At 40.8% G+C, this 22,309-nt stretch overlaps 1 protein-coding gene across 3 annotated transcripts in view; it reads left to right on the top strand.

The window, feature by feature from the left end:
* Positions 1-5,034: 5,034 nt before the first annotated feature.
* The window catches only part of LOC122655708 (protein HLB1), a 68,093-nt gene continuing 50,818 nt past the window's right edge, over positions 5,035-22,309 (top strand). For all 3 annotated transcript variants that reach the window (XM_043849998.1, XM_043849997.1, XM_043849996.1), the window contains exon 1: positions 5,035-5,494. In XM_043849998.1, the coding sequence (XP_043705933.1) occupies positions 5,097-5,494 (398 nt within the window). In that variant the 5' untranslated portion in view covers positions 5,035-5,096. The remainder of the gene's footprint in view (positions 5,495-22,309) is intronic.

The raw sequence follows: 22,309 nt of genomic DNA, 5'->3' as shown, positions 1-22,309 counted from the left end.
ACTTCCCTAAACCTCAGATGTGGATCACGAGATCGAGGAGCTTCTACTAAAGAAACGAGCTCTGCTTCCTCCTTCAACCTAGGTTGAGGAACAAATTCATTTCCCTAAACCTCCTTTCAAACTTGGTCCTGCTTTTTCTTCCTTCCCAGCCACTATCTCCAACTTCCAGAGACAAGAGAAGGAGAAGATCCTTTTCTGTTCAAACCAACCCTTAGAGCTCGAGGAAAGAGCCTTCAATCGTCTCTGGCCCTCTTATCTCCTTGATTGGAAGTTGTGGGAATGTGGGTCTATCGTATGACCAGTCACGATGCCCCTTACTTATTGAATCGTGGGATTTTGCACGCTGTAGAACTCTCCAGCACTTCAATAGACCGCCCCCTTCGTCAAGCAGCTCTTTGCGTTTGGTCCCGGTCCACCAGCTCGTTCCACTTTAGCTGTGGGATACTGACCCTCACCCTTCTAGACGTAGGAGCTTTAACCGGCCTCAAGGTCAAAGGGGAAGAATTTAATGGTGCCTCCTCGGGCCACACTGATCAAGATGATGTTGAGATAGACCTTGGTCTCGACTTCTCTAAGAGGTCTAGCTTTAGCTTCTACCTCAACCAATATCGGAAGGAATCTGGTGTGGTCTCTGATATTGAGCGGGCGACATTTTTTCTTACCTGGATTTGCGCCATTTAGCTTGTGTTTGGTCTAGCAAAATCTCCAAAGCCTATCTCCGCCTAGCCAACGCCTTGCTGACAGACCATTCAATCGACTTAGCTTTGCTTTTGCTGCCCTTTACCGAGGGTGCAACAAGATTGTCTGGTCTGACTTTCTACACGGAGGCGGCCCTTTCTGGCTCCTCCAACTATGGCTTAGGGCTTACTTTCTAGCCCCGTATACTATCCCAACCCCCCTGCAACACCACACGGTGGCCGGTTTTCTTTATGCCTCTTCCCCCCTTGGTGATCAACAGACGTTAGACCAATATCATAACTTTTTCCTGTCCATCGAGTCTAACAAACACGGCGAATCCTTCATTCCCTTTCATTACCTAGAAGATATTCCTCATTGGCTTTCTTTAGCCATAGAACATCCTACGTCTGGCCCCACCTTATGAGGATGTTATCTAGTCTGCCAGGACCTTCACTTTGGCGATATCCTTGAACCCTCCGGCAACAACATATGCGGGATTGAGATGTACAATCCTCATTTTTGTACACGCTAGTTCGGCCTGTGCCAAGCTATACCCTACCCCAGCTACTATTCTGCCAGAGATTGCGAGCTTGAGTGGCCAGTCTTCATGGATGTGAATCGCATTCAATTCACCTCGTCTGTGAATGATTATGTCTTATCCGAGTTCCAGCTCTTGTACTTCAGACCGAGTCCTGCAGTCTCAAAAGAATTCTCGACTTGGTGGGCGAACTACTTCTTTTCTTCCATTGTTGACTCAGCTTCCTTTACCTCCTGTCCCAGCAAGGCACTTAGCAAGAAGCCCATTTCTGGTGTACCTGGTCAGGCCGAACGAAAGAAAGGAAAGGCAAACATTCCTCAGAAACCTTCAGGTACACTTCCTAACCTTTGTCCTGCCAGGTATGAGCAAGCCTTTTGCCTTCATGTTTAGCTTCTTTAGCTAGATTCTTTTTCAGTTGCCCATTCTGCCCGATCATCTGATGATGCTAGGGAAAAGGTCATGCCACCAAAAACAAGCAAGAAACGCTGGTTGTCCATCCGGTGGCACAGAAGACCGTGCGACAATCACAAAAGACAGTGGCTACAAGGACTCGGGATGACTACTCTAGGACATGCATGGAAGATGATCACGGAAGACCATGGCATCATCCGTCTGAGATGACTTAAACTTATAAACTCTTGGACATTCACAGAATATCACACGGAAGACCGCAGTGGTCGTCCGCGGACATTTAACATCAAAACCTCAGTTGTCCGTGAGTTTATACTTAAGATATTTTGGATCGGTCAATTAAGCTCATATCTGTCCTTGTTCATAGAAGACCGTGGACAACAAACTTAAATTTCTTTCTAAGTCAAACCACCTAGTTTTTTGGTTTTTTCATTTAAGTATTTTTTATGTCATTTTTTGATTTTTCACATTTTGTTGATCATGTACATTAGGATTTCATAGTTATTCAAATAGAATCAAATCCCAATACTAAGTCTTAAAGAAATATTCCATTTGATGAAGCATTCAACTCCTAGATTATTCCACACAGAAGACCGTCTTCAATAGTCCTTCTTTCAATCAACATGCCTTGTTATTTCTTCAACTGTACCTCTTTAGTAGCTTGAGTTTCATCTTTAACACATTTAGCACACACATTAGTACACCAAAACACACATCATATAATGACTTTCATATCCAAAAGTCATAATATATTTCATGGGATGAAGTTTCATGTCTGAGAGTGTGGCCTATGCCAACACTCCCATGTGTTGGTCTCTCTCCTCAAAACAAGGAGGCTGAGTTGTCTTTTCATATGTGGAAGAGAGAGATAGATTCTTGGGAGTGCTGGTGTAAACCACACTTCCGGATAGAGTTCTTTTCCATATTTTTTTAGGTAGTTTTTGATGTCATAAATGATTGTGACGTTTCATAAGTCACAAAGCAGATCTATTCATATTTTTTGAGGTAGTTTTTGATTTCATGGTTTTACCTTTTCTTAAACTTTTTTTTTTGGTGAAATACTTTTTCTTAAACTAGAAAATTTGCTTTCTCCCAGTTTTTTAAGGTAAATTACATGTCACCCCTTGGTTTTCAAACGAAACTCAGTTATCCCCGATTTTTGAAAAAACTCAAATCACCTTTGGTTTAGACACCAATATGATAAATTAGTCTCTAACGTTAGTTTTATGCTATTAAGTGATGATGTCACCTAATCGCAGCTTAAATAAATTTAATTTCCTAAATTACCTTTTAGCGATTGTATTGTAAATTTAATTTAATGTTTTAGTACAACGGTAAAATAGTCATTTCACATCAATAATTAACAATAGATTAACACCATTACTGCAGAGGAGATGATTTGATTTTTTCAAAAATCAGAGTGATCTGAGTTTCGTATAAAAACCAATGGGTGACTTGTAATTTACCTTTTTTTTTTAGGGTAAATTACGTCACCCTCCCTGTACTTGCCCTAATTACACGTTCCTCCCCTTGGTTTTCCCACCTTACGTTTTGACCCCTTATGGCTGACGGGGTTAGGGTGCTGTTAGTTAATGGTTTGAAAAGACAATGTTATCCTTTACTAACAAATTAAAACTGCATTTCCAATTCTACCCTTTTCATCATCTTCAACCTAAAATACTTCTTTCTTTCCTTCTCCACCGCCAGCACCACCACCACCACCACCACCACTACTGCAGCCATCTCCTCTTCCTCCTCCACCGCCAGCACCACCACCACCGTCACCGTCACCGTCGATGGTGATATACATGGTGATATACGAGGGTCTAACCACCTACCAATGAAACTCAAATTTGATATTAACCAATTAATGGCCAAACAGAAAGCTCATATTGAAGGATCCCAAAAGATGGTTTCATGAGAGCTTGCACCAGAAACCGGAAACACCTTCTACAGATCAAGCTCATTCCATGGTTTCAGATTGATTTATGAAATTATTAATTATCTGTCCAGCAATTTTTTCTTCGTACTGTGTGTGATTATTGCCCTCCAAGGACACCTACTTCGATCCAGTTTTGTGGCCCATCTGGGCTGTGGTCTGTTGGCAATAAGAAATCTCCATCTCAGTCTGGTGGTATCCTGTTTTTTGGCCTATTTCTCTTAAGAACAAAAATACATTTCAGAAATTCACAGGTGCATAGTTGAACCAATTGTATAAGTCTTGATTCAAGACCAAATGACAAGTACTTCTAAGTTACCGAACTGCTACAGAAAACCATCTATAAAAACCCCTCACCTGAAACCCCTTCCTAAAACACTCATTACTAGCTTAAACCCCTACCTGAAACACCTCCTTGAAACCCCTGTCGATTTCTGAAACCCTGTTACTAGCTTCAAACCCCACCTGAAACATCTCCTTGAAACCCCCATTACTGCGCTGCTGATTCCTGAAACCCTAAAGGGTATCGGCAGTGCACTTCACCGAAATAGCTCCTCTCCCTGAACCCATACTTGCCAATCCACCTCCCTAAAACTCTGTGCTCGCATCCCACCTGACCTTGCGGGTCCATGGTGACCTGCAAATTCGGAACTAAAAAAATAAATAAAAAATAAAGCTGTTTCAGATGCGTTATGGGTGTTTGATTGAACAGAGCTTGAAGAAGACGAGAACTCCTCTCTTGTCAATGATGATATTTGTTTAAAAACAAAAGAAACCCCTTGTTTTAGTCTTTCATATGCACAACAGGGGTCTTAGATGGGTTCTTTCATGGGTTATTTTTGGCCAGCTCTGGTATTAAATGAACAACAACAAAGGTGGGGGTGAGGCCGTGAGGGAGGGACAAGGATAAGTGGCGGGGGTGGGGAGTTGCAGAGGGCAGAGAGTGAGTACCTTCTGATCATCGACGATTTTAGGTTAGGAGGTTGCAAGAAAAGGGGTTGTAGGAGGAGGAGGAAGGAGGGTAAAAGGGTTGCCTGTGGTTAGGGTTTAGTGAAGCGGAGAGGAAGAGATGGAGGAACTCCATTTTGTTCTCGCCGGAGTTTGCCGGAGAAGGGTTGGACGAGGAGGAGGAAGAAGAAGAAGGGTAAAGGGTCTATTTATATGAACCCAGGTTAGTTTGGGGATTAAATCATAAGGGTAAATGGGTCATCTCACAAGGATCCAAGGTTAGTTTGGGGATTATAAAAATTTTAGTACGCCACATCAGCACTTAACAGACGGACGCTAACGACAGGGTGTAATAGTAATTTTATTCAAAGTAGAGGGAGGGGTATGTAAGGTGGGAAAATCAAGGGAGGAACGTTAATTAGGTCAAAATACAGGGAGGGGATGTAATTTTCCTATTTTTATAGACCCTTTCGCCAAATACGTGTTACCATTCTAAGTTTGCAAATTTATACACAATACACATTTCTGTGCCTGTAAAACTCTCTCTCTCTCTCTCTCTCTCAAATTCTCGATTTCTAAAAAATGGCTGCAAACGTTGAAGAATCAGAGCTACAAAACGGAGGGACGCCGGAATTGCAGAACGCAAGCGAACCAGAGACAGTAATCGTTGCTGATTCCGAGACTGTTCAATCACAAGAGAGCAACAATGGAAATGAACCAGATATAGTAACGGCTACAGATCTCGAGCCTGTTCAAACTAAAAAGAACGAAGACGGATCCAACGAGCTAAAAGAGGAATCTTCTTTGTTGAAGGAAACCAAGCCTTCTGAGCTTCGCAAAGATGAAGGGAACCGGACATTTTCTATGAGAGAGTTATTGAGTGAATTGAAGGAAGAAGGAAATGAAGCTTCCGATGGGGAATTGCGGAGAACCCCAAATGCTTCTGATGCAGAAAGACGTGAGGGAGGGTCTCCGTATAGGTACGCTTTTTAGAATCTGTTAATCTCAAATTTATTCCATTTTAGGAATACTTGTTAGAAAGCGATACTCAGATACCTCTGTTCACGCTTGGTTTGCTTTTGGATTTCATTACTTTTGAGAGGCGTAAATCGCTAGCTCTTAGAGAATGTAATATAACTTTGATTTATTAGTTGGATCTATAGACGGTTGATACTAAACTTTGAGAATTAACGGAAATAGGATGTCTACACTTGGTCCATGTAGAAATTTGGTTCTCAATGAAGAATTTGTCTTGTCCTGATGTTATTTTTATCTTTTGCCTGGTTGTTTGAGTTAGATCAGCTAATCTATGCACGGTTCAATCAATTTTGTACCCACGAGCATGTATTCCTCGTGCACTCTAATATTATTTGTCTCAAATTAACTTCTCCAGGATGCTCACCCCAGTCAAGTAGTTTGCAAATGCATTTTTCATTATTACTGTTATTGGGTCCATCTGGTACTCATGATCTATTCTCTGGCAAGAACTACTTTTATTCATGTTTTGGAATGTGAAACCAGTGAAAGGCATTGACAACCGAATGCTTTGTAAGCTTGTGTAGAACATCTATTCTTTTATTCATAGTTTTTTTTTTTTTTAATGACACTAAAATAAAGCATAAAATTAGCAACGATTACAAAAGTCAGAGTCACGACCTAAAAGGCTAAAACCATATCAACAGTCTTGGTGGATCTAGCCTAGAACATGAGCTGGCCAAATTGCATCCTGAGTAACCTTTTTCACAATAACCGATTCAAAAAACCCAACGAGAGAAATTTTAGAATTTAATAGGTGAAAGAGCTGCCAGGGCCAGCAATGAAAGTTTTCTTTCTGTAGCCACAAAGCCAGATGTGCAGAGTTAGTCCAAATGGCTTGAAGCTTGATGCCTTGGTCTTTTACTGTCTGGATACCCTGTTCAACTGCCTTCCCTTCTGCTTCATCTGCAGAATCTACAGTGCCATAATCAAAAGAGAAAACATATATCTCTTTATTAAGACATAAGATGGAAGCCCAACCACTTTCCTTAATTGCTAGATGAAAACTCCCATCAGTAAGCAATAATGTATGTTCACCTGGATAATTGAATTTGTTGACGGAAACTGATATAGAACTAGAGGGGGGGGGGGGAGGACTCTACAGGCCGATGGGGGGGGGGGGGGGGCTCGAGTTGTGTGGATGTGGGGTTATGATTTAAGGTTGCAATCAATTGCTGAATATGGGAGAGAACACGATGGGAGTTTGGTCGATCCTGCTCATGTAAAACACGATTCCTTTCCATCCAAATGAAGTATAAAATAAAGGAACCAACTTCCAAAAAACATTTAATGTCACCTTTGGAAAAAGAAGAGGTAAGGTAGAAAAAAGGGATGAAAAAGAAGAAATCGAAAGAGAAGAAATGCGGAAACCAATAAGTCTAGCAAACCAAATGATACGAGAAAAGGGGCATTCAAAAAATAGATGCCAAAGTGATTCCTCAGCATCTTGACACATCAAACACGTGTTCTCAACAGGAAATAATTTGTTAAGATAACTTCTGTGAGGAGACCATTATGACAATATTTCCACAGGAATTGTTTAAATTTGGGGTACACCTTTAGTTTCCAAATGAAATTCCAAATAGAAGGTTGAAAGGGAGGAATAGCAGTAGAACAGTTAGATTTAAGTTTCACAAGACATGATGCAGCAATTTTAGTGGAAAAGTGTGCCGTCTTGAAAAAGGGACAAAATAATTCATCACTTGTGACAGCTGCTGATAGCTTCACCTTTATGATAGAAGTAGCAATATTCGAGGGGAAGAGAGAGGAGATTAGGGGGAGATTCCAATTGCCATTGGATTCCCATAAATCAGCAACCCGAGAGAATAGAGGAGAGGGTTGGAAAGAAGATGGGAGAGTGAAATGAGGGAGAGAGGGGATCCAAGGATCCAACAAGATCTTTACCATATTTTCACGAGAAATTATTTTAGAGTAGGACGAACTCTTAAAATACCCCTCAACTTCAAACAAATCCTAGGGATAGAGGCTTTGAAAAGTGAGGAGTTGCGAAAGTACTTCGCTTTTAGTGTTTGAGCCCAAAGAGAGGAAGGGTTATGTAGGCAAAGTTATGATTCTTACTGCTACGAAAAACCAGTCCTCCTTGAGATTTGGGTTGACACAAGTCATTCCAGGAAATGGTATGGACCTTCCGTTTATTCGAAGAGTGAACTCACCAGAAATCTCTTTGGATTGAGTCCAGTTCATGGCATATGGAAAGGGGAAATTGACGAATGACCATTTGAAAAGTTGGAATGGAGGAGAGAACATATTTGATTAGTGTGGTAAGTCCAGCCTGTGAAAGTAAGTTCATTTTCCAACCAGCCAACTTGCTTTCTAATTTATCAAGAACATCCTGAAAAGAAGAGGAGCCAGATCGAGGCCAAAATAATTTAGTATCCAGATACTTTGCACCAATGGGAAGTTTTTTGAAGCCTAGAAGTCTAGACAGAGATCGGCGAGTGGAATCAGAGCAATTAGCACTGAAATGGAGAAAACTCTTATCAAGGTTGACCATTTGTCCCGACATGTCCTCAAAAAGATCAAGAATAGATTTTATAGATAAGACATCATTTTCAGTGGCTCGACATAAAATAAAACGATCATCAGCAAAAAAAGATGAGATATGATCGGAGTTGTACGAGCCAATCTAATGCCTTTAAAAAGGCCATCTTCTTGAGCTGCCATAAAAGAGATAGGGTGAAAGAGGGTCACCCTGTTGGAGTCCTCTAGTTGGAGTAAAATGCGAGAAGGCTGAGCCGTTGAGTTTAATAGAGTAAGAACAAGAAGACATGCACAAGGATACAAGATCACACCAATGGTCATTAAAACCTAACATTTTCAGAATTGTACATACAAAACCCCATTCAGATTGATCGTATGCTTTAGACATCAATTTTCATGGTCACAAAACCCGATTTTCCTTTTTTATGATTCAAGAAATGAAAAATTTCTTGGGCCAAGATGATGTTGTCCGTGATGTGAAGCCCCTTTACAAAGGCCACCTGAAATGGAGAAATAAAAGACTTCAGGAAAGGGCGTAGCCTATTTGCCAAAAGTTTTGAAATGATTTTATAGGCAACATTACAAAGATTGATAGGCCGGAAAAGATCCACACGATTAGCCCCTATTTGTTTAGGAATAAGAGTGAGTAGAGTGTGATTTAATGCAGTTGGGTGGGGAGGGGATTTAATGCAGTAGGGTGGGGAAAGGGGGGGGGGGAGGGAGCAGTTGGAGAAGAAATTGGTAACAAGATGGAGCAAATCAGTTGATACCAAGTCCCAGCATTTCTGATAGAAAAGGCCTGAAAGCCATCTGGTCCAGGGGATTGATTTGTACGGATCCATGCTGAAAACGACCTCTTTGATTTCAACTAATGAAGGAATGCTGGTTAAACCCTTCATTTTCTTCATCTGAAATAATAGGTTGGAAAAGGTCTACCAGACAAACTGGGGATAAAGGGTTAGAGGTGTGGAAGAGATTTGAGAAGAAATCAGCAAAGACAAGCAATTCTGTTTTTTTTTTGTGGTGGGCGTGGGGGGTGGGAAGAGATAGTAATACCTTCATCATTTTTAATAGAAAGGATTCTATTAGAGCACTGCCTAGTACGGGTTAAGGCATGAAAATAGCGGGTATTTCGATCTCCCAACATGACATAGTTATCTCAAGAATTTTGCTTCCAAAAAATTTCCTCAACATACAATAAATTATCTAAATGAGATTCCAACGAGGAAATTAATGTGAGGTTATCGGGAGAAGGTTCAGAGGAGAGGGCACTTTGGAATTGAGAGAACAAAAAGTCTTTAAAGGCCTGGAGGTTGCCAAAGACCTCTTTATTCCACTTACGAAGAAACCAAGATAACCCGTTTTTGGGTAAAATTGGATGCTTGAATATTAGACCATTTGTCTGAGATGAAATCTAAAAAATTAGACTGATAAAACCAAGCAACTTGAAAGTGGAAAACTTTTTTGTAAGACACAGGGGATGGGTCAGTAAAAATTAAAAGGGGATTATGATCAGAACCCACATTAGGCATAACAGAAGTAAACGCACTAGAATAAAAATTCAACCAAGACCAGGATGCCAAACCCCTATCAAGATGTTCTCTAATCAAATTGGGAAGGCCTTGTTTGTTTGACCAGGTAAAGAAAGGGCCTTGGTTGGGTAATTCTGAAAGGCTTAGACAGATCCAGTAGGGAGATTTCGTTTTCGACCCCCAAACTTCTCATAATCAAATAAAATTTCATTAAAATCATCCACAATGAGGGCAGGTTTGGTGGCAAGAGGTCAGGAGCTGTGATAAATGAGACCAAAAAGAGATCCTTAGGTTTGGTTTCGGTAGAGCATAAATGCAAATAATAGTCGAAGTGGAGCCCATCTTATGATCAAACACATCAGCCATAATAATTCTAGAATCATGAAAACAGAGGTAGAAGAACAAACCCCATTAGACAGAAGCCATAATTCTCCCATCTGTCCCAACGAATCAGAACAGCATATGGTGGTAAGATGAGAGAATTTTTTGAATATTTATGAATAGAAGAGGAAGTAAGTCTAGTATCACACAGGAAAATGAAATCAGGGCTATATTTATGTACATGAGAAAGTAAAGCTCGAGAGGTGGAAGCAGAGCCAAAACCTCTACAATTCCGGGAAAGTAGTTTCATGATTAAGTGATTAACAATAAATTTCAAATTACGACAATCTAGTAAGAGCACGTTCGTTCAAAGAGAAAATCTGTAGAGATAAAACAAGCGAAATAGTAACAAAAACAATAGAACGAAAGTAAGCAGAAAAGACAGTAGATACCCTACTGGCGTGGCCAACAGACTTCCCTTCCGAGACTCCTCCTTCAATCTTCTCTCTGATTCTCAAGCTTTTGCTAAATGTAGAAGATTGACGTTGCACTTGCTCATTCTGAACTTCACAGACCCAGGCTTTATCAGGTAGATGGAATTCAGGAGGTTTGGAGAAGTGAAGAAAGTATATCTTGGAGAGATGTTGCACTAAGGCTTGATCATCATGGATATCTTGGAATCAGAAAGGTCATCCTATGTATCTCTCTTCCTTTTTCGGGGAGCAAAAGAAGGATCCTTGGACTTAGATGCTCGAGGCTCAGAGGGCTCACTACGATCGGAGGCTGCCTCTGAATTACTTGAGAAGGCTGACATTTGAAAAGTGCCACTGGATTTAGAGGCTCCCAAACCAACAATATAGCTCTGATGATGAACTCTATGTTGAAATCCTTTGATGCCAAAGTTTTTCTTCAACAGAGACACCCTCCCTTTGGGTAACTTGGATTGTCTAAAGAAATTTTGGTCAAAAACATACTTTGGACTCCCAATATGAAGATGGTAGATAGCATCTAGAGTTTTTTGAAAAGATGTGCTTTTGGGAGAAGGGAAAGGAGGGTCGGTGGGGTTGGGATTACTTGGGCTATGTGTTAGGTGTGATTGGTTCAAAAAGGAACTTGGCCCAGCAGTATGAGGCCCTGGTTTATGGGTTTGGTCCTGGAATGGGTAAATGACCATAGGAGAAGGGTTAAAGCTAGTGGTAGAGAAAGATCATACAGCAGGTAGGGTTTCATTAAAAAGGTGAAAAGGAAAGTTAAGAGAGATGTCAGAGGTAACTAAATGATTGGAAGGTAGTGAAATAGTAACATGAGAATAGTCAGTAGAACATACCGTATCAGGGAGGCGAAGGGAGGGAGTGATATTGAAATTAGGTGAGGTCAAAGAAGCATCGATTTCCGTGCAATGGGTAAAAAAATCCTGAAGATACTCAGTAGGTTGGAAAGGGTTGTGAGCCTTTGAATGAACCACCGAGCAAGAGGAGGGTGGAGGTGGAACTCGTCCCTTTGAAGTAGCTCCATGAGAGCCAGGGGGCAGTAGCATCTCTTTGCGAACTGGGGGGCATATGAGATCATGCAATGGCTGAGTAATGTGCCGAGGGAATAGGGTCATCCATCGATAATCAGTTGCTGATTTAGGGTACTTAGCAGCTTTTTCACCCAAACACTCCACCATTCAGTGATTAATTTGCCCACAACACAAACAGAGGAAATAAAGTTCAAATCAAACCCCAATTTCAAATGATCTGCCCTCCAAGTTTCTAGTACGTACTTTAGATTGTACTGGAGCTTTAAGAGGGTACCTCAGTTTAACACGAGCAATATCCGGGGGGGAATCCAAGCGATTCAGGTGAAATCTCAATATCAAGCACTTCTCCAATCCTTGAGGCAGCTCTGCTAATTAATTCATCATGAAGGCAGTCTTGAGGACTACCAGATAATTGGATCCATAATAGAATAACATTCGATGTCTTCGCTCGCCAATTTCGGCCAGGGTAACATTTCTGTAATTGCAGAATGCTTTCTCCAAACCACCAAGGGCTTAGTCTTAACACATCATTACGCAGAGCCTGGGAAGTAAAATCAACAGCAAAACAGCCCTCTTCAAAGATTTGGAATTTCAATGCCCCCATCGGCTTCCAGGCAAGTTCTAAGAACTTCTGAAGCTGCTCCTTATCAGGGGAGCGATGTCCAATAACCTACCTAGTTAGGGTAGCAATTCCGGTAGGATCTTGATTTGGGGTGGAATGGGAAAACCCTCTTGAGGGCCCTTCCTTGTCTTCACTTTTCTTAGGGATTTTACCCTTAGTCTTTTCCCCCATCTGGCGACGATAAAAACTTGATAATCAAAACTTGTGAAAGTGAAAAAGCAAAATGAATTGCTTTCTTGATGTCTTGAGCCAAAGAACCTTGTAGTTGCTGAAATAGAAGGAAATAGAAACCCCAGGAGAGAAGATGACACCGAATTCATATTTTAGTTGTCATCAAGGTACTAAAACTCGGGTCTCGGTACCAACTCGGCCCTTGGAAAAACCGAGTCGAGTCAAGATCTCGCCAAGATCACGCCGAGTTGGTGCATTTTTTTATTTTTCGACTCGAAGCCTCAACTAGGTGGGTTTTAGACCTAGTTTGGGTTTGAAACTTGGTATTCAGCCTATTTTAGGCCATTTAAACACAATGATACTATCAGATTTTGCAAAAACAAAGTCCAAATATGAGTTTCAATTCGGACCATAGGTTGGTAGGCGATGACGTACTAAAATACCCTACTCTACACATAATTTAGTAATAGAAAGCAAGCAAAGCATTCAATTAATAGCTAAACAACCTAAATAAGAATTAGCAATGTTAAAGTAATACATCAAACTGTTTAACAGTGTTACAACTATCATCACATAAAATGACTTTGAATCAAGCATTCAGTCCCCGCTAGTGTCACATAGTCTTCCCATGACATTGTGTTGCTGTAATGTTGCATATAGTGCTCCACAACAAGCATATAAGAGTTCTGTCGAGTTAGATAAGTAAATACATAGTAGATGGGTCATTTCCATGGGTCAACCCGAGATCTCGCTGAGATATGTCGAGTTCTGTCGAGTTAGGTAAGTAAATACATAGTAGAAGGGTCATTTCCATGGGTCAACTCGAGATCTCGACTCGAGATCCGAGATCTCACCGAGATATGTTGAGTTCTGTCGAGTTAGGTAAGTAAATACATAGGATTTCCATGGGTCAACCCGAGATCTCGACCTGAGATCTGAGATCTTGCCGAGATATTGCACTTTCATGTACCATATGCCATCTTGTCTCGATTTCTCAGAAAACCTAGAAACTCGCCAAGATCTCGCCGAATCGAGACGAGTTTTAGAACTATGGTTGTCATGGCGCCAAGGCGAACCTAGGTGGTGGCCAGGTACCTTGTTGCCAATGGGGTGGCAAGGGCGCCTAGGCGACCAAAGTGTTGGGGGGGGGGGGGGAGGGGGAGGGTGTTTAGATGTAAAGTATGATATTTCTTTTATTTAAGATGTAATTTTGAGGGGTTTATGCCACACCCCGAACCCACCCCCTGGGAGGATTTGATGGCGGACCCGAATACCCAATGTATTTGGAGACCACCAGGATTCAGATGCAGTAAATACACGTCACAAGCACAACACAATTTCAAGATAACACGTGTTACATTGATCAGAGTGCAGGGAAAGTAAAGTGCTATAAGCTTTATACATATTATTTACATTGAAAGTTCCAATAGCTCGATGTTCCCAAGCTCACGACCATCGAGCCAACACACAACTATTCTAAAATATAAACCGTGACAATTCATCCACAAAAAAGGATAGTATTACACAAAAGAAAATAAAAAGGTAACGCCACGCCATCAGTTCTTGTTCTCCAAGTAATCCTTTCTACCACAAATGCATTTACCTGCAGGATCATCTAAAAAGAGGAAATTCCATAGGGGTGAGCTCCATTGAGCCCAGCAAGTAAATGATAGACCACACACACACACAAGCATGCATCCTAAATGCATGGGTTCAATTTTTAATATTAAATCCACCTAACAAACAAATGCCTAAGTTGGGTTTGTGCTACGACAACAACTCGGGAGACGTTCTCGGTTCCTTCTTAACCGCCCCGAGACGTAACCTCAACTGTTGTATGGAGCCCACAACGGTCGTTGGTATTATATACCTTTCCGTGGGTAGACCTTGATAATCATAGCCAGGACCCCATCCTGGCATCCTTCACACTCCTCAGTGACAGGGAGCTATAATCACCCAACACCTGAACCCCTGTTGGTAAGGGTTGTAGCACTGAGGAATGACATTCCTAGCCATATGCAGTCTAAATGGCATAGTACAAGGTGTACAGTGCTCCCGCATCCCATACTACGACACACCATACCTCTCGTTTCCAAGCCGACTACGGCATCTAATCTATCACAAGCATTCATATTGCCAACCATTCCACATCATATCATTCACAACCATAAATTATAGACAATGAAATCAATAACTATCGTAAATAAAACAGGAATAACACATGCAAATAATTACTGGCAATTGTATCTAAAAATTGAATTAAACGTTCTTAAAAACAATCAAAGCCTACCCCTACTTACCTTATTATACCTGCGATTAAGAAGTCGGGTTATGCTTCGTGTCGGTGGTCGGCGCGATTTGACGAGCGAATGGTAAAGTCACACGAATGTTTAACTACATCCGGTGTTAGGAAGTGTCAAAAACTTGAGTGGAGTCCTAGGGTTATCTTGTGGTAAGGTTAGGTAAGGTCTAAGACGTGTTCATGAGTGAAACAGCATCTCAGGTTGATGAAGCAGTCAACCGGGACATCAACCTGAGATGGTAGTGGTTTAAAAACTGAAACAGTTATTCTCTGGTTGATGAACCAGTCAATTGGGACACCAACCTGAGATATAATAAGTGTAAAACTAAGGCAGTATTCTCTGATTGATGGTCCAATCAACTGGGACATCAACCAACATTAGTACTAGGTGTAGAATTAAAATGGCATTCTCTGGTTGATGACCCAGTCTACTAGGACATCGACCAGAGATGCACAGTAGCCTAAAAAATGCAGAAAACAGAATCTTTAATGGGGTTTTGGGCCGAATCCTCATTCAATTGATCATGGATATTGTTCGCGTGATCATTACCATGGATTGGAACCATGGTATGATCAATTTGCATGGAAAAATCGGGTTTTGAAGTGGGTACAGCTATGAATGTACTTTTATGAATCGACTTTGATTAAAACAGTTCCATATGGCTGAAACGTGAATCAATCACATTAATTCAAACCTCCGAGATATGAATAATTTGGTAATAAGGCTAACATAGGATTAAGGTTTAAGATTCGAACATGTATGTGGGTTTTAGGTTCTAATCTTATAAATTAAAGACTCAATTTCATTAGAAACACAAACTGAACAGTACATGGTTCATTCCGAAATTTTGATGATCAGCATGGGTTCCATAGAGTCTACCATAATTAGGTTGAAGAGAAGATGAGGAGGTGAAGATTATTACCTTAGGTTAGCAAACCCCTTTAGTTCAGCACTCTTCTTCTTCTTCTTCTTCTTTTCTTTCCTTTTCTGGTTTAGTTCCTACGGGTGGGAATAGTGCAAGTGGGTGAGTTAGTTATTAGAATAGGTTTTAGTTTCTTTACTACGTTAAATCATAAGTCGGTTTAGTGGGTGTAGATAGAAGTTAGTTTTTTTTTTAATTAATTGGAATAGTATGGAACTGTCTTATTAGATAAGTTTGGGTTGATTTTTATATTAAGCTAATTATAGGGCGGTTTGTGCATCTGAATAGTAAGCTGAATAGATGTCAGTTATTTAATACTTAAGATTTAAATAATTTACTATCTTATAATCCAACCCAATACAAATTCCTAGTTTTTGTCTTTTTATAGAATTTTGTCTGTTTATGCATTAAGCCGGTCCTTACGCAGATATTTGGACTTTGTGGGTCCCATGGGTCCCAGAATGTTGGGGAAAACATTCTAAGCCATTAATTGGGATGCGGCGACGAGATCCCCGACCCAAAACACTGTGTCCTGCGCCTCTTAGAACAAAATCTGCGGTGGTACAACTCTCTGGTCGATGCAGCAATCAACTAGTACATCAACCTGAGATTTCTGACTTTGTTTTCGTCATGTCCGAACATCCAAAAGTCGATGCGTTCCGCAAGCGAACCCACACGGACATAGTTAAAATACTTAAAATACCTAATATGTGGTTAGGATCTCTTACCACGAGTTGTACATCCGCGTGTGGATCCCACAACCACACGGGGGAGGTATCTGTCGTTTTGCCAACGAGCGGCGGGTTACCACCGGGATTCCTTCTTCATCTTTTACTTGTTCGAACATAAATCAATATTCTATAATGCATACGATGCCACGACTTCGGGTTCTGGATCTACATTTGGATTCGGGTTAGGGTTCGGATCAAAATATGCCAGGCCGTAACAACCGAGAACGAAAAGAAACCGAAATCGAAGGACTTTTGACGAGACCTTGCTCAACAATAGGTATGAGTGGAGTAATGGGTCACCGAACGTCCCCTCCGTTATTGGGAGTGAACAGTAGGGATTCCATCAATATTTCAATTCATTCTAAAGTTGAGTTAGGTATTGGAGAACCATAAATAAAGACCTTCATACGAAAAGCCGTGCAAACAAAGCAGTATAGACTTTTCCCATATGATCCAAAGCCGTAAGAAACATAGATTAGTAGGTGAAATACACGAGGATAGGTTGATCAGTTGATTTCTTGAACTATACGTTTGGGATTCGTTTTCCCTTTAGCCCTGATATTAAGCGGAGCTAGGTCAACTAAAATAGGGTATGATTTAGATTGCTTGTCGAGGAACGAATACTATGAAAATTTTACCTTAGCGATTCAATCAAAACAAAAAGAGTCATGCCAATATGAGACAAAAAGATACTATGATGTAATCGCATCGAATCAAGGAAAGTTTGGGTGACGAAAAGATGAAAGGAGGTAAAGGTATCCTCACTTATACGGATCCCCGGATACGTCAAATTTCGAGGACGAAATTTTTGTAAGGTGGGGAGAATGTTACGGCCTGGCATATTTTGATCCGAACCCTAACCTGAATCCGAATGTAGATCCAGAACCCGAAGTCGTGGCATCGTGTGCATTATAGAATATTGATTTATGTTTGAACAAATAGAAGATGAAGAAGGAATCCCGGTGGTAATCCGTCGCTCGTCGGCAAAACGACAGATACCTCACCTGTGCGGTTGTGGGATCCATACGCGGATGTACAACTCGTGGTAAGAGATCCTAACCACGTATTAGGTATTTTTAGTATTTTAACTATATTCGTGTGGGTTCGCTTACGGAACGCATCGACTTTTGGATGTTCCGACACGAAGAAAACAAAGTCAGAAATCTCAGGTTGATGTACTAGTTGATTGCTGCATCGACCAGAGAATTGTACTAAAGCGGATTTTGTTCTAAGAGGCGCAGGGCCCAGTGTTTTGGGTCAGGGATCTCGTCGCCGCATCCCAATTAATGGCTTGGAATGTTTTCCCCAACATTCTAGGACCCATGGGACCCACAAAGTCCAAATATCTGCGTAAGGACCGGCTTAATGCATAAATAGACAAAATTCTATAAAAAGACAAAAACTAGGAATTTGTATTGGGTTGGATTATAAGATAGTAAATTATTTAAATCTTAAGTAATAGATTACTGACATCTATTCAGTTTACTATTCAGATGCACAAACCGCCCTATAATTAGCTTAATATAAAAATCGACCCAAACGTATCTAATAAGACGTTTCATACTATTCCAATTAATTAAAAAAAAACTAACCTCTATCTGCACCCACTAAACCGACTTATGATTTAACGTAGTAAAGAAACTAAAATCTATTCTAATAATTAACTCACCCACTTGCACTATTCCCACCAGTAGGAACTAAACCGGAGAAGGAAAGAAAAGAAGAAGAAAAAGAAGAAGAAAGGGAGAAGAAGAGTGTTGGACTAAAGGGGTTTGCTAACCTAAGGTAATAATCTTCACCTCTTCATCTTCTCTTCAACCTAATTATGGTAGACTCTATGGAACCCATGCTGATCATCAAAAATTTGGAATGAACCATGTACTGTTCAGTTCGTGTTTCTTATGAAATTGAGTCTTTAATTTATAGGATTAGAACCTAAAACCCACATACATGTTCGAATCTTAAACCTTAACCCTGTGTTAGCCTTATTACCAAATTATTCATATCTCAGAGGTTTGAATTATTGTGATAGATTCACGTTTCAGCCATATGGAATTGTTTTAATCAAAGTCGATTCATGAAAGTACATTTATAGCTGTACCCACTTCGAAACCCCGATTTTTCCATGCAAATTGATCATACCATGATTCCAATTCATGGTAATGATCACGCGAACAATATCCATGATCAATTGAATGAGGATTCGGCCCAAAACCCCATTAAAGATTAATTTTTCTGCATTTTTGAGGGTGCTGTGCATCTCTGGTCGATGTCCTAGTCGATTGGGTCATCAACCAGAGAATGCCATTTTAATTCTACACCTACTACTAACTCTAGTCGATGTCCCAGTTGATTGGACCATCAACCAGAGAATACTGCCTTAGTTTTACACTTATCATATCTCAGGTTGGTGTCCCAGTTGACTGGTTCATCAACCAGAGAATAATTGTTTCAGTTTTTAAACCACTACCATCTCAGGTTGATGTCCCGGTTGATTGTCTCATTAACCTGAGATGCTGTTTCACTCGTGAACATGTCTTAGACCTTACCTAACCTTATCACAAGGTAACCCTAGGACTCCACTCAAGTTTTTGACATTTCCTAACACCGGATGTGGTTAAACATTCGTAGGACTTTACCATTCGCTCGTCAAATCGCGCTGACCACCGACACGAAGCATTACCCGACTTCTTAATCGCAGGTATAATAAGGTAAGTGGGGGTAGGCTTTGATTGTTTTTAAGAACGTTTAATTCAAATTTTAGATACAATTGCTAGTAATCATTTGCATGTGTTATTCCTGTTTTATTTACGATATTAATTGATTTCATTGTCTATAATTTATGGTTGTGAATGATATGATGTGGAATGGTTGGCAATGTGAATGCTTGTAATAGATTAGATGCCATAGTTGGCTTGAAAGCGAGATGTATGGTGTGTCGTAGTATGGGATGCGGGAGCACTGTACACCTTGTACTATGTCATTTAGACTGCATATGGCTAGGAATGTCATTCCTCAGTGCTACAACCCTTACCAGCAGGGGTTCAGGTGTTGGGTGATCATAGCTCCCTGTCACTGAGGAGTGTGAAGGACACCGGGATGGGGTCCTGGCTATGATTATCGGGGTCTACCCACGGGAAGGTATATAATACCAACAACTGCTGTGGGCTACATACAACAATTGAGGTTACGTCTCGGGGCGGTTAAGAAGGAACCAAGAACGTCTCCCGAGTTGTTGTCGTAGCACAGACCCGACTTAGGCATTTTTTTGTTAGGTGGATTTAATATTAAAAATTGAACCCATGCATTTAGGATGCATGCTTGTGTGTGCGTGGTCTATCCTTTACTTGCTGGGCTCAGTGGAGCTCACCCCCATGGAATTTCCTCTTTTTAGATGATCCTGCAGGTGAATGTGTTTGTGGCAGAAAGGATCACTTGGAGAACAGGAACTGATGACGTGGCGTTACCTTTTTATTTTCTTTTGTATAATAATATCCTTTTTGGTGAATGAAATTTTAGAATAGTTGTGTGTTGGCTCGATGGTCGTGAACTTGGGAACATCGAGCTGTTGGAACTTTCAATGTAAATAATATGTATAAAACTTATGGCACTTTACTTTCCCTGCACTCTGATCAATGTAACACGTGTTATCTTGAAATTGTGTTGTGCTTATGACGTGTATTTATTGCATCAAGATCCTGGTGGTCTCCGAATACATCGGGTATTCGGGTTAGCCATCGAATCCTCCCACGGGGTGGGTTCGGGGTGTGGTAGTTTATATGTAAAATGAAAATTTATTATTTTTACTGAATATGAGGGGGCTATCTATAAAATTAAAAAAGCAAAGGTTTCGTGTATGGCTGTGCATGTTGCACGGTCGTACTTGAAACCCTTAGATGGGGATAAAGCCCCCCTTAAAATACCAAAACCCACTCCCTATTGACGAAGCTTCCAATTTCCGAAGGCAGTCGTACACAAAACCCCTCCCCAATTAAAATTTATCTTCTTGAAATTTATAATTTAACAAAAACCCATTTGGCCTTCTTCTTCTTTTATGTTGAAGGTGGAAGAGGTGGTGGTGGTTGTAGTGTGGGTTCACGGTACGTACCTCCCTCCTCTTTTTTCTAGTATGATGGCATTGGACGGTGGCGGCTGTAGCTACCACTGCAACCTTTCCAGCAGTATTGCAGCTGCTATTGCTTCTCATTCTTTTATTGTTTCCATTTTCTCTGTTTTTCTCCCTATTTCCCCTATTTTCGTTGTTGTTCCCCCTTTCCTCCCTCTTTTCCCCCTATTTTCTATCTGGGTGCCTTGAACAATATGTCAACTGTGTCACCTAGGTAACGCCTATGGTTTAAAGTATCCTTCCGTATCCGCCGATACGTATCTTATTTTTAAGGTACCGATACGATACCTAAAAATTGCTATTAGTACATGTAAGTAACCGCATCTTTTATATATAATCAAAAGCATATCTTACGTCTCTCCGATACGATACATCTCTTAAAATCACCCTTCCGATACAATACCTGATACCGATACTTTAAACCTTGGTACGCCTTGACAACTATGCTTTAATTACAGGTATGTGGGTTTATTTAAGAGATTGAATGGACAACATGGTTCTAAATCTCGGTTTCGACCAGCCAGAAACTGAGATTTGGTCGAAACTGGTCGAAACCAGGTATTTTTTCCCAATCAACTCGAGTTGGTGATTTCGAGGCCCAAACATGCTTTTTTTGCTTTCGTTGTTCTATACAGCCTATTTTTGACATTCTATACACAATGCATGAACTATTTTCACCAAAAAAAAGAACTTAAAATGGTACTTGTGGTTATTGACCAAAGTTTGCTAGTGTACGCTGAATGATCTTGTACAGTGTACAGTAGCCATATTAGAAATACTAAGTTCACATATACTTGAAGTACTAGAAAACTAAATAATTCGTCTTAACCAAATAAAACATAAATTATACAACACTCAGTCAATTTCAAGCGGAGTTTTTTGGTGGGTCTAATCCACGAGCTACGTACTGTTGAAGATGTCAGAGCCGTTCCTCTGAATGCACCACATATGTATCCCATGACATGCTTTGGGCCCAATTGTTCTGATAGTCCATAACTACTCATCTATAAGCTCCATCATCAACTTGTCTGAGATATCCCAATCTAGGGAAGGGCTCCTTGAGACTGTAAGGAGGTAGAGTCGGCACATGGCTGGGCTGGATACCCGAAGATACTGTCGTCAAAGGATGACTCAACACCTAACCCATCCCCATATCCATATGTAGCAGAAAATGCATCATGGCCACTCCCATATCCAAATGAACAGGTGCTCTCATAGGATGGTCCACCAGCATATCCACCATATGGTCCATATCCAACATATAAAGATGATCCGACGCTCTCGAAGCCACTATCATGATGTTGTGCTGGACTAGGGGTCTCAACTATGAAGGATGACGCGTGCCAATGCCCAAATCCTCTAGTCTCCCCTAAACTTATGGATTCCATAGTGCCAAATAAACTTGATATATCCATCTCAGATGCCTCATCAGTTGGTCCAAGTCTATGCTTGCGAGGACGTCAACTGTAACCTCTCAAGGTAAGCACACCATGATTCTCATCTTGTGTTGCATGAGTAAATTGAGTCTCTCCTGTGAATCTCTGTGGATTTGGCACTGGATCTCCCTTTGGCTCTTGAATCATCTGGTCCTCATCGCGTAAAGATGCTAATCTGGCATTATCATCATAATACCCATTTGTACCACCACCACCACCACCACCACCACCACCATGAATCTCTGTGGATTTGGCTCTAGATGTCCCTCTGGTTCCTGAATCATTTGGTCGTCCTCATCGCGCAAGGATGCTAATCTGGCATTATCATCATAATACCCACCACCATCATCACTACCACTACCACCATCATCATCCTCACGCCGTAGATCAGTCAATGGTGTCTAACATATATTAATTGGTGTATCCATCATATATAAGACATTTTTTTTTCAAAAATCTGTTGTAGGAAAATAGTTTTCATAAAACAGGAAATTAAAAAAATTATTCTCCTACCACCCAAAAAAAAATCCGGCTCCGTAGAGTCATAGATCGAGCCATTGTAGCTAACATAT

Source organism: Telopea speciosissima, chromosome 3 (genome assembly GCF_018873765.1).
Source record: "Telopea speciosissima isolate NSW1024214 ecotype Mountain lineage chromosome 3, Tspe_v1, whole genome shotgun sequence".
Lineage (NCBI taxonomy): Eukaryota > Viridiplantae > Streptophyta > Magnoliopsida > Proteales > Proteaceae > Telopea > Telopea speciosissima.
The sequence above is the reverse complement of the archived record's forward strand: the minus strand, read 5'-3'. Positions and strand labels throughout refer to the sequence as shown.